The sequence below is a fragment of the Macaca nemestrina genome, chromosome 7 (genome assembly GCF_043159975.1).
Source record: "Macaca nemestrina isolate mMacNem1 chromosome 7, mMacNem.hap1, whole genome shotgun sequence".
Classification (NCBI taxonomy): domain Eukaryota; kingdom Metazoa; phylum Chordata; class Mammalia; order Primates; family Cercopithecidae; genus Macaca; species Macaca nemestrina.
Window position 1 is genome coordinate 19,201,332 of NC_092131.1, and position 12,642 is coordinate 19,213,973.

The window sequence follows — 12,642 nt, forward strand, 5'->3', positions numbered from 1 at the left end:
GCCTCCATGTTCTTATTGGTTTCAAAGAACTTCTTGATTTCTGCCTTAATTTCATTATTTACCCAGGAGTCATTTAGGAGCAGATTGTTCAACTTCCGTGTAGTTGTGTGGTTTTAAGTGATTTTCTTAATCTTGAGGTCTGATTTGATAGTGCTGTGGTCTGAGAGACTGTTAAGATTTCAGTTCTTTTGTCCTTGCTGAGGAGTGTTTTACTTTCAATTATGTGATTGATTTTAGGGTACGTGCTATGTGGTGCCAAGAAGAAAGTATATATATTCTATTGTTTTTGGTTGGAGAGTTCTGTAGATATCTATCAGGTCCACTTGATCCAGTGCTGAGTTCAAGTCCTGAATATCTTTGTTAATTTTCTGTCTTGATGATCTAATGTTGACAGTGGGATGTTAAAGTCTCACACTGTTATGTGGGAGTCTAAGTTGTCTCTTCATAGGTCTCTAAGAACTTGTATTATAAATCTGGGTGCTCCCGTACTGGGTGCATGTATATTTAGGATAGTTAGCTTTACTTGTTGAATTGATCTCATTTCCATTATATAATGCCCATCTTTGTCTTTTTTGATCTTTGCTGGTTTAAAATCTGTTTTGTTAGAAACTAGGATTGCACTCCCTGCTTTTTCCTGCTTTCTATTTGCTTGGTAAATTTTCCTCCATCCCTTTATTTTGAGCCTGTATGTGTCTTTATGCATGAGATAAGTCTCTTGAATATAGCACACCAATGGGTCGTGACTCTTTATCCAGCATGCCATTCCCTGTCTTTTAATTGGGGGCATTTAGCTAATTTACATTTAAGGTTAATATTGTTATGTGTGAATTTGATCCTGTCATCGCGATGCTAGCTGGTTATTTTGCACACTTAGTGTAGTTGCTTCATAGTGTCATTGATTTTTGTACTTCAGTGTGTTTTTGCAGTGGCTGGTAACACTTTTTCCTTTCCATATTTAGTGCTTCCTTCAGGAGTTCTTGCAAGGCACGCCTGGTGGTGACCAATTCCCTCAACATTTGCTTGTCTGAAAAGGATTTTATTTCTCCTTCACTTATGAGGCTTGGTTTGGCTGCATATGAAATTCCGAGTTGGAAATTCTTTAAGAATGTTGAATATTGGCCCCCAGTCTCTCCTGGCTTGTAGGGCTTCTGCTGAGAGGTCCACTGTTAGTCTGATGGGCTCCCCTTTCTAGGGGACCTGACTTTTATCTCTGGCTGCCCTTAACATTTTTTTCCTTCATTTTGACCTTGGAGAATCTGATGATTATGTATCTTGGGGTTGATCTTCTTGTGGAGTATCTTACTGGGATTCTCTGGATTTCCTGAATTTGAGTTTTGGCCTGTCTTGTTAGATTGGAGAAGTTCTCCTGGATGATATCCTGAATTATGTTTTACAGCTTTGTTCTATTCGGGTGCCCCAATCAGTCACAGGTTCAGTCTTTCTACATAATCCCATAGTTCTCAGAGGTTTTGCTCATTCTTTTTCCTTCTTTTTTTTTTTTTTTTCTCTAATCTTGTATGTGTGTTTTAATTTCAGCAAGATAGTCTTCAAGCTCTGAAATTCTTTCCTATGCTTGGTCTGTTCAGTTATTGATACTTGTGGTTGTGTTGTAACATTCTTGGTTGTGTTTTTCAGCTCCATCGGGTCATTTATGTTCCTCTCTAAACTGGTTATTCTCATTAACAGCTGCTGTAATGTTTTATCATGTTTCTTAGCTTCTTTGCGTTGGGTTAGAACATGTTCCTTTAGCTCAGCAAAATTCATTATTACCCACCTTCTGAAGCCTGCTTCTGTCAGTTCATCCATCTCAGCTTTTGCCCAGTTCTGTGCCCTTGCTGGAGAGGTGTTGTGTTAATTTGGAGGAGAAGAGGCACTCTGGCTTTTTGAGTGTTCAGCATTTTGTTCTTTGATTCTGTCTCATCTTTGTTAGTTTATCTAGCTTCAATCTTTGAGGCTACTGACCTTTGGATGGGGTTTTTGTAGGGGCTTTTTTGTCAATGCTCTTGTTATTGCTGTTTGTTTTTCTTTTTCTTTATCTTTTCTTTTTTTTTTTTTTTTTTTGAGACAGAGTCTTGCTCTGTCACTCAGGCTGGGGTGCAGTGGCATGATCTTGGCACACTGCAACCTCCACCTCCTGGGTTCAAGCAATTCTCTGCCTCAGCCTCCCAAGTAGCTGGGATTACAGGTACCTGCCACCACACCCAGCTAACTTTTTTGTAGTTTTTAGTAGAGACAGGGTCTCACCATCTTGGCCAGGCTGGTCTTGAACTCCTGACCTCAAGATCCACCTGCCTCGGCCTCCCAAAAGTGCTGGAATTACAGGCATGAGCCACTATGCCTGGCCTGTTTTTCTTTTAACAGTCAGGCCCCTCTTGCTCTTCCAGTTGAGGTTTGCTGGAGGTCCGCTCCAGACCTTCTTTGCCTGGGTCCCTCCCACACCTAGAGGTGTCATCAGTGGAGGCTGCAAAACAGTAAAGGTGGCTGCCTGCTCCTTTCCCTGGGATCTTTGACCCAGAGGGTCACTAAACTGATACCAGTGGGAACGCCCCTGTATAAGGTGTCTAGCAACCCCTGTTGGGGTGGTCTCACCCAGTCAGGAGGCACAAGATCCAGGACCCACTTAATGTAAGCACTCTGACTACCCCTTGGCAGAGGGGGTGCATTGCACTGGGGGGAATCCCACTCATCCGGACTGCCCAGATTCCTCACAGTTGGCAGAGGGAAAGACTAAGTCTGCTGATCCATGGAGACCATGGTGCTCAGGAGCTCTGTCCCTGGGAGACTAGAGTTCTGTCTGCAAACTTCTGGCTGGAGTTGCTGAAATTCCTGCAGGGAGGCCCCACCCAGTGAGGGAGTATGGTCAGGGTCCAACCTAAAGAGGCAATCTGGCCACCATCTGCCACAGCCTCTGTGCTGCACTGTGGTGAATTCCTCCTGGGTCTAAACTGACCATTTTCCCAGGCACCTGCAGAGGAGAAATGGCAGACTGGAGCTGCAGTGATGTCTGCTGCCCTCCCCCAGGGAGCTCAGTCTTCTGAGGCAGCAGGCAGCCAAAGTCATGATGGCCGCCCCTTGCCCCAGGAACTTGGTAGTCTTAGACAGTCTCTAGCTAAGTGGCCATTGCGAATCTGTGCAGCTCTGTGCTTGGGACTCAAGGAACTGGTGGCGTGGGCTCAGGAGGGGGATCTCCTGATTCACAGGTTGCACAGATCCGTGGAAAAAGTGTGGTTTCCCGTGCGGCATAGCACAATCACTCACTGCCTCTCTTGGCTGGGAGTGGGAGCTCCCCTTGTCCCGTGCAGCTCCCAGGTGGGCTGTCATGGCTCCCACGTGGGCTGTAGTTCCACCCTGCTTTTCCTCACTCTCCATGGGTCATGCTGACCACCTTGTCAGTCTCAGTGAGAGGACCTGGATACCTCAGTTGCCGGTGTAGGATTCTCTTGCCATTTTCAGTCTTCTTGGTGGGAGCCTCTGATCACAACTGTTTCTAGTTGGCCTTCTTGGCCCCTCCCCTTCCAAATGTGGCTTTTTTGCTCTGGTTTTCTGCTCCCCTTTTATTGTTGGTAACTAGAATATTTTTCTTATTTTTCAACAATCTCAACTATGAATTTAAAAGGATACTTACTGTGTTAATCTTTGCTTAAACTCAACTGCCACCAGAACATTCAGTGAGCTTGTGGCAAAAAAGCTTGCCAGAGGGTGCAGCCCTCAGTGGAACAGTGAGAGCAGTCACTTGGTGAAGTAGAAGCTTGCCAGAGGCAGCAGGCCAGAGCTGAATGGTCAGAACCACTGCTTGGTGAAGAGCTTAAACTAGAGCAAAAGTCATTGAACTGTGAGGACTACTGCCAGAGAATCTTACTGAAGTCTGCAAACTGCTGCTCAATCATTAGAGCCATTACAGTGATGGTGGAGAAACTTGCTGGAAGAGGCAGTTGGGGCTGCCACTGTGGTGAATGCTGTCAGGCCCCCTTCATGCCAGTGCCCTGGCTCTGTTGGTAAAACAGCACACTGGAAGAAGGGAGTCACTTCTGTTTTGGCCTTGTAGTGTCTTTCCAGCTCCCTCTACTGGCAAGCTGGTAAAAAAGTCTGTGAGGCCCAAAGTGGTGGATTTGGAAGTGAGATGCAATAAATTAATAACCAGCACAGTCTTCCCCTCTGGCTAGTCAGCATCCACAAGAACCTTTATACATACATTTGAACTTCAGTACAATCACAGAACTAACCTTATGTTTCTACCCAAAGAGATGCAGCTACCCTTGGTACAAGCGAAGTAGTTCTTACCCCTAAAGAGAGAAGACATACAGTTCCAACAGTCATTGTATACATTGCTGACTATATCAGTTATTCTCAAATTTAGTCATGGTCTTATATTCTTTTAACATAAAATTTAAAGTTAACCTCCAACAAACTCGTGTAAAATATTAAGGAGAAAAAGGAGAGAAAAGTAAAATAATTAATATACACAAATAAAGATATACGTATAACACTTATGTAAAGTTAGTATAGTCTTTATTTCTACAACTGGTCATAAGGCTGTAGTTAACATCTATGACTTTTTTCTTGCGCTAACCATTCCATATTGTTCTTGTCCTTAGCCACAACTCCAGGTGGTTGTGATGATGTAGCCGGTGGAGTAACCCAAACCTTCATTACTGAAGCATCTGAAGAAATGCCCTTTTTCCCCTGGTTGCTGTCATTTTCCATTAAGCTTTACCATTGGTCATGGAGGGACTAAGAGGTGTCACAGCAAATCCTCTTGGTTCCAGACATAGCCCTCTTTGCTTTCATTATGTAGCAGCAACTCAATTCCACTTTGTAATCAGGATCACTCACACCAGCCAGAAGAGTAATAACTTCATTCTTTTCCTGTTGGTTTAGTGACATAAGGAGCCCACCATGGCTAGGGGGCAGTCTCACCTTCCAATACAATGGAACTATTGTTCAGTCCCCTAGTAGAAGCATTCCCCCTGCTCTTGGGAGCTAATGCTCTGAATCAATAGGGTTCGGAGTTACCAGGATGCAAAACAAAATTGTACAAATTGATTATTAGATATAATAGTGAGAAGGGCCACTCTCAGTTTCACCTTTTGATTTCCAGACCCCTGAATTCTGGCTGTGAGATAGACAGCACTGTATAATGGTTTATGATTCAGAGCTTATACTGCATCCTGTAAAACAGATACCTAGTCTTTTGAGGTATTGTTTTCCAAATGGTGCCATATATAAGTCTTCAGTTAGCCATTCTATCAGCAGCTTTCTTTGGGAAATGGGGGTATGTGATAAAACCAGTTAATTCCATGGGCACAAACCCAATGCTACACATTCTTTGCTATGAAGTGAATTTCTTTGTCAGAAGTGTGAATTCTATGATGATAGTTAAGGCATCCTGTGTGTCCATGGATGATGATGCTAGTAGAAACATTAAGAGCAGGGAAAGTAATCCAGAATTCATGTCTATTCTACTGAGTGTAAACCTTTGTCTCCTCCATAATGGAAGAGGTCCAGTGTAACTAGCATCCCATCAGTTAGCTGGCTTGTCTTCCTGGGGGAATGGTGTCATATCAGAGATTCCATTGGTCTTTTCTTTTAATAGATTAGACACTCAGCAGTAGTGACAGCAAGATCAGCCTTGCCATGAAGTCCACATTTTTGAGCCCAATCATAGACTCTGCCCTTGCCCTGAGTCTCATAGACTCTGAGAGCCCACTGGGCAAGTGCTAGGTAGCTAGGAAAAGAGGCTGACTGATATCCTCAGAGAGTATCATTTTGTTCATCTGATTATTGAGAGCCTCCTCTGTATTGGATACTTCGATGAGTATTTTCTAGGACACAAAATCTTCATAGCCTGTCCCCTGAGAATTTCATCCACACATCTATTTTCTAGCCTCCAATATTTTATTCCTGTTTCTTCAAAGTCCCTGTCATTCAGTTAGCCATTACTAATGAACCAGTGTAAATCTGTACATGCGATCATCTCTCACTTCAAAGTGGAAAACCAAATAGACTGCTTGAAGTGCTGCCCATGGGGAGATTTTACCTACAATGCTGTTTTTTGGGGGGTCACTCCTGAGTGGGGCTGTAATACTTTCAAGTAGGTACCAACATATCAATAGAAACTTAAGTCTGACTCACAATTTTTTCTTCCTCAGTGAACTGATAATAAGGAACACCCATGAGGCCACAGATATAGACCGAGAGAGGAAAGAGGCATTGCAGCAAGAATTTTTTTAAGAAATTTGAGGCACCTGTTCATGTAAATTACTTGTAACTTCCAGATCTTTCAAGTTTGGTCTTTTCCATTTGATACATTGCTGCTGTGCACACCCAATCTCTGGCTTGGTTAGTCATGTAACTTTCAGTTCATGATAGGAAGCTCAGGACACATAGTTACCTGATACCCTGTAGTTAGGGATTTCCTCTCTAATAAGGGCCGGTAGCAAGCAAGAAGCTGATTCTCAAAAGGAAAATAATTATCTATAAAGAGGACATAGATTTGCTCTTAAGTCCTACAGTTCTGCAGTATGATTCTCCTTTGGTAGCTTCCAGAGGATCCATAGAGCATTGCTATTTACCATATACACTTTGAGTATTATTGGATTCATTAGCCATCAACAGAAATCTCCACAGGCTAAAACATTGTGATTATCAGTACATTCCTGCTGTCCTTTTCTGTAAAAGCCTCTACCTTTACAATCCAGAGGTGGGTTGGTTAAGTGCTGCTACTTGGCCTCTGCTTCTCCATGATTATCTCTGTTAAATCAGGGAGGCTGTGTCAGTGGCAACATCTCCTGTGGCAAGGGTATCCAATCTTTTCGCTTCCCTGGGTCACATTGGAAGAAGAATTGTCTTGGGCCACACATAAAATACACTAACACTAATGGTAGCTGATGAGTTTTTAAAAATCGCAAAAAAAATCTCATGATGTTTTAAGAAAGCTTATGGATTTGTGTTGAGTCATATTCAAAGCCATCCTGATCTGCATGCCACCCATGGGCCGCAGGTTGGACAAACTTGTACTACGGTCATTGCTGACTTATGTGTGAGAACAGTCATAGAGCTTTTTGAGATGCAGATGCTGCCCTTAATATGTTTTTCAATGCATTAGTGAAGGGACTATAATATGTTTTTCAATGCATTAGTGAAGGGACTATTTTCTAGACTTTCTTGGGGGATGTAGTTGGGGGATGGATGTGCAGGTTGCATATGAAAAATCTATTCAAACATTCTTACCTCCCTGAGCTTTTAGATTCATTCCTCTCCATGAGGTGTCAGCCCATGGGTCAAAGCCAGCCCACCTCCTGATTTTGTAAATAAAGTTTTATTGGATCACAGCCATGCTCATTCATTTATGTATCATCTAGGGCTGCTTTCACACTATAATAGCAGAGCTTAGTATTTGTGACAGAGACCATATGGCACACAAAGTTGAAAATATTTAGTATTTTGTTCTTTAAGAAAATGTTTGCTGATCTCTGTCCTAGAGTATGCTGCAGTTTGACCCATGTTATGAGTAGTGACAGCAAAGGAGGGGTTGTGGTAATTCTTCAGAAAGATGAGCATTTCCCTGCAGGGCAACTGCCCCAGAAGGTCAGACTTCTCAGACACAGGGAAAGCAAGCTATTTGCACTCGAAAGTGAGACTCAGAATAACACAGAAATTTGAGTTTCTCAGCTTTATTTAAGTCTAACCAGATATCCCCATTCCAAGTTTCAGAGTGCCCAATTAATGCATTGACTTTCATATAAAGAACTTGGCGAGGCTGTCAATTCAATTGACATTGTAAATTTGCAACTCACACAATTAAATTTGTGTTTAATGTTTAGTAATATCAGTCCTGTGGATTTAAGATGCCAGAGATTGTTTTAGACTTGCCATGGAAGCATTCTCTATTGAGACCACAACTCATGCTGATAGTTTAAGCACCCGAGTTTTACTTCTTTCTGTAAATGTTCTACACCATCAGTAAAATCTATTGCACACCACAGTCCTTATCATCATCACTATGGTAATGCTAAGGGCAGCAGCCTCATGGGCTCCCAAGGTGCTTAGCTCAGTAGACACTTACCTCAGTAGACACTTTGTCATAATCAACAACAGGAGATAACTTGATTAATTGTGATACCAATGTATACCTTGGGTTGTTAGCATTCCATTTCCCGTTGGTAAGGGCCCAGCACTGTGCTCAAGCCCAAAGGCATAACTAAGCCAATCGATCTTTGATGGTCTCTCTCCGGAGACCACTTCAGTACCAATTCTCTATCTGTCAAGAGACAGAAATTACCCCCAATAATTTGAACAGAAAATTTAATACGACATGTTAACTAATTAAAGGTGGTTAACTACTAAAAGGCATAAAAGAGGATTCTAAGGGGTGTCACCCATGGGCTGACACCCGATGGAGAGGAATGAATCTAAAAGCTTAGGGAGGTAAGAATGTTTGAATAGATTTTTCATATGCAACTCAGAAGTAGCAGCTCCAAGCAGCTGCAACCCACAGGACTAATGAGGAATTAACCTCATGGAAGGGAAGGATGGATCCTCCATTGACCCTCTAGTTCCAGCACATGGTAAGAAGGAAGAAGTCTTTTCCTTGTGATTTGCCCTTGCAGTGTCCCTCCAGTGTATCTACTGGAAAATTCAAGTCAACTAGCAAGAGAAAACATACTACAGCATCCAGTTTCAGGATCACATAGCAGGAAAAAGAAGGCTGGATTTGGAACTGAGAGGCAATCAATTAATAACAAACTCTTAACCAGTTTATGGTTGTAACTACTATCTGTGTGCGACTCTGTCCCATATTATATCTCATCTGTTCTTCTCCCTTGAGCTCCTGAAAAGGATTCATATATTAAATTGTCTCCTTCATGTCTTCACTTGAACTTCTCATAGGCATCTTTAACTTAATTTGTACAGAACTAAGCACTGGTTCCTCCTCTAGTTTATCCCATCTCAGTAAATGGCATCACCACTCAAGCAAAACCATGCCCTTGATGCCTTTCACCCCACAGCCAGTTGGTCAAAGTTCTACCAGCTCTGTCTTTGAAATATATCCAAATCTTATCACCTCCACTGCTGCCACCCTGCTCCAGGTCACCATCATCTCATGACTCTCAAATCTGAGCAATCATATATTAGATTTCTTCATTTCCAATGTATGCTTGATAATTAAATGACTACTTGTTTTCAATTTAATCTATAACTTTTCATTCGATATATACCCCATCCTTTCCTCATCAGATTTCATACAAGATACCAAAATCCTTAGGGCTTTTGAATATGTTTGCTGCAACCCTTGCTGTTAGGGTAAGTCTTTTTTGTGTTTATCAGTGCAGCACTAAACCTTATTTTTACTAATTAATGTTAATATCATTAATGACATTAATGAATGATATTAATTTTATCATTAATAATAAAATTATCGTTTCACATATGGTTCTGAAACTTATATAGATAAATATATCTTCCTACCATTAATAATGGCCTATTATCAGATTTTTAAAAATAGTTTCATAGGCCAGGCGCTGTGGCTCACGCTTGTAATCCCAGCACTTTGGGAGTCGGAGGCAGGTGGTTCACCTGAGGTCAGGAGTTTGGGACCAGCCTGACCAACATGGTGAAACCCCATTTCTATTAAAAATACAAAAGTAGCCAGGCCTGGTGGCACACGCCTGTAATCCCAGCTACTTGGGAGGCTGAGGCAGGAGAATCACTTGAATCCAGGAGGCGGAAGTTGCAGTGAGCTGAGATCACGCCATTGCACTCCAGCCTAGGCAACAAGAGGGAAATTCCATCTCAAAAAAAAAAAAAAATCATTTTTATAAAGATGACTTATTTCTTAGATTTTTGTTTTTTTTTTGGAAAGGAGCTGCAAAGGTAAAACCTACTCTGCAGAAAACTTCCACGTATATCATTGGCTTTTTATGTTAATTAAAATCTCATTAGTTTTCATCAACTTAATTTCTTTTAAGGTAAATATCAGTGCTTGCTTTTGTTGTATTCAGAAATGAGTTTCATTCCTGCTTAGAATTCCATACCATTGACTTCTATAGAAAACTTTCATCTGTATCTCTTGACTCCTTTTTAATATTGATTTGAGGCCATAATAAAGAGGCAACCTTTTTGAAATAATAGATTCTTTTAGCAAATACTTTTTTTTTTTTTTTTTTTTTTTTTTGAGGCAAGGTCTCACTCTGTAACCCAGGCTGGAGTGCAGTGATGCAATCATAGTTCACTGCACCCTCAACCTCCTGGGCTGAAACAGTCCTCCTGCCTCAGCTTCCTGAGTAAATGGGACTACAGGTGTGTGCCACCATGCCTGTCTATTTATTTATTTACTTACATACCTGTCTTCCCTTCCCTCTTCTCTCTTCCCCCTTGCCCCTTGTCCTTTGCCCCTTGCCCCTTCCCCTACTCTGTCTGCTGGTAGAGATGGGGTCTTGCTCTGTTGCCCAGGCTGGTCTTAACCTCCTGGCCTCAGGCAATCCTCCTGCCTCAGCTCCCCAGAGTGCTTGGATTATAGGCATGAGCCACCACACCTGGCCCATACTTTAAAAAAAGAGAGGGGGGGAATTGCCTAATATACTCTTTCTCTTTCAGGTGGGAGGTGTTGCTGTTTTTCTCCTGATGGTAAAGCTTTAGCCGTAGGTCTCAACGATGGAAGCTTCTTAATGGCAAATGCAGATACTCTAGAGGATCTTGTGTCTTTTCATCACAGAAAAGATATGATTTCAGATATTCGATTTTCACCTGGTAAGATCCATTGAAATTGTATTTGCATATTAACTTGGGTCTGGCAGTGTATAAATGTATCATGTATAATTTTTATTAACTGTTATATTATCTGAGAACTTAACTTTTTTACTAGAGGAGGCAGTGTAGCAAGAGGTAAAAGCCCTGTTGTTAGATTGGCGCAAATATCTGTCTTAGTGCCAATTCTGTTACTAAATTTTCTGTGTGACTTGAGCCAGGATGCTTCTCTGAGCTTTTGTTTCCTCATCTATGACATAAAAGGGGCTGGACAACTGTTTTCATTATATTCTTAATGCTTTTGAAATTGCACTCATTTTACTCCATTAACTTCCATGTATTCATTATCTACTACAAACCTACTGTAATGCAGCAATTACTAATGTTAAGGCAAAATTTACTTATGTTGGTTTAGTTCCATTTTTTTCTAAATTTAGAGGGAGTTTTTTTAAATACAAAGTATCAAAACTACATCATACATAGTTTTTGACATTTGCTTCCCACTGAACTAATTTGTTACACTAAAGAAGTATTTTGTTAAGTTTAATATACTTGAAAAATGTTATCATTTGTCATTTGACACGTCTGTCTTCTTATTATAAAACAACTAAGATTCCTCCATAAAGAAAAGGAAAATTAACTCTAGTTGCAGAGTGTAAAAAAGTATTTCCAAAGATAGAAAATGTCAAGCAAATATGTTTCTATTATAGGTTCTGGGAAATATCTTGCTGTAGCATCCCATGACAGCTTTATAGATATATACAATGTAATGAGTAGTAAACGAGTAGGAATATGCAAAGGAGCTACCAGTTACATAACCCATATTGATTGGGATATTAGAGGTAAGACTTTAAATAACTTAATATTTGATAAAAAATTCATTTGATTTAGTATAGCTATATTAGAGAAACAGAAAAGTGATTCAACAGATGAGTTTAAAAGAATTGGGGAAAGCAACCATTATTCTCAAAATTATTTTTTACTATTTTACATCTGAAGATGAACACTATAGAGTTGAGACTTTTTCTTTTTTCTTTTCTTTTTTTGAGACAGGTCTCATTCTGTCACCCAGGCTGGAGTGCTGTGGTACAATCACAGTTTACTACACCCTTGACCTCCTGGGCTTAAGTGATCCTCCCAACTCAGCCTCCTGAGTAGCTGGGACTACAGGCATGCACCACCATGCCTGGCTAATTTTTAAATTTTTTGTAGAGACAGGGTCTCACTATATTGCCCAGGCTGGTCCTGAACTCCTGGACTAAAGCAATCCTCCCACCTTGGCATCCCAAAGTTCTGGGATTATAGGCATGAGCCACTGCACCCAGCCTACACTTTTCAATACTTCACCTAATATCATTCAAATAATAGTACAGTAAGTGATTAGTTGTTTCATTTGTAAAGTAATTTAAATATTATGCAAAAAAATTGTTATGATGTATTGATCTCTGCTATATAAATTTGATATAAATAGACTATAGAAATGTTGGCCAGGTATGGTGGCTCATGCCTGTAATCCCAGTACTTTGGGAGGCCAAGGCTGGAGGACTGCTTGAGCCCAGGGGTTTGAGACCAGCCTGGGCAACAGAGTGAGACCCCATTCCTAAAAAAAAGGTAATACATTTTTAAAAAGAAATGTTTTTTTTTTTTTTTGAGACGGAGTCTCGCTCTGTCGCCCAGACTGGAGTGCAGTGGCCAGATAGCTCACTGCAAGCTCCACCTCCTGGGTTTACGCCATTCTTCTGCCTCAGCCTCCCAAGTAACTGGGATTACAGGCGCCTGCCATCTCGCCCGGCTAGTTTTTTGTATTTTTTAGTAGAGACGGGGTTTCACCGTGTTCGCCAGGATGGTCTCGATCTCCTGACCTCGTGATCCACCCATCTCGGCCTCCCAAAGTGC

General features: G+C 41.3%; 1 protein-coding gene across 19 annotated transcripts in view; it reads left to right on the forward strand.

Moving 5' to 3' along the window:
* LOC105467670 (EMAP like 5) overlaps positions 1-12,642 on the forward strand; it is a 220,783-nt gene that overhangs the window by 155,413 nt on the left and 52,728 nt on the right. For 18 of the 19 annotated variants that reach the window (XR_011625648.1, XR_011625649.1, XR_011625650.1 and 15 more), the window contains 2 exons: positions 10,597-10,749; positions 11,457-11,588. Coding sequence is in view for 16 of the 19 variants with exons in the window: in XM_071099741.1 (XP_070955842.1) it covers positions 10,597-10,749; positions 11,457-11,588 (285 nt within the window). In the remaining 3 variants the exon portion in view is untranslated. Of the gene's footprint in view, positions 1-9,237; positions 9,304-10,596; positions 10,750-11,456; positions 11,589-12,642 lie in introns of those variants that run through there. The other variant, XM_071099751.1, reaches the window with a different exon arrangement.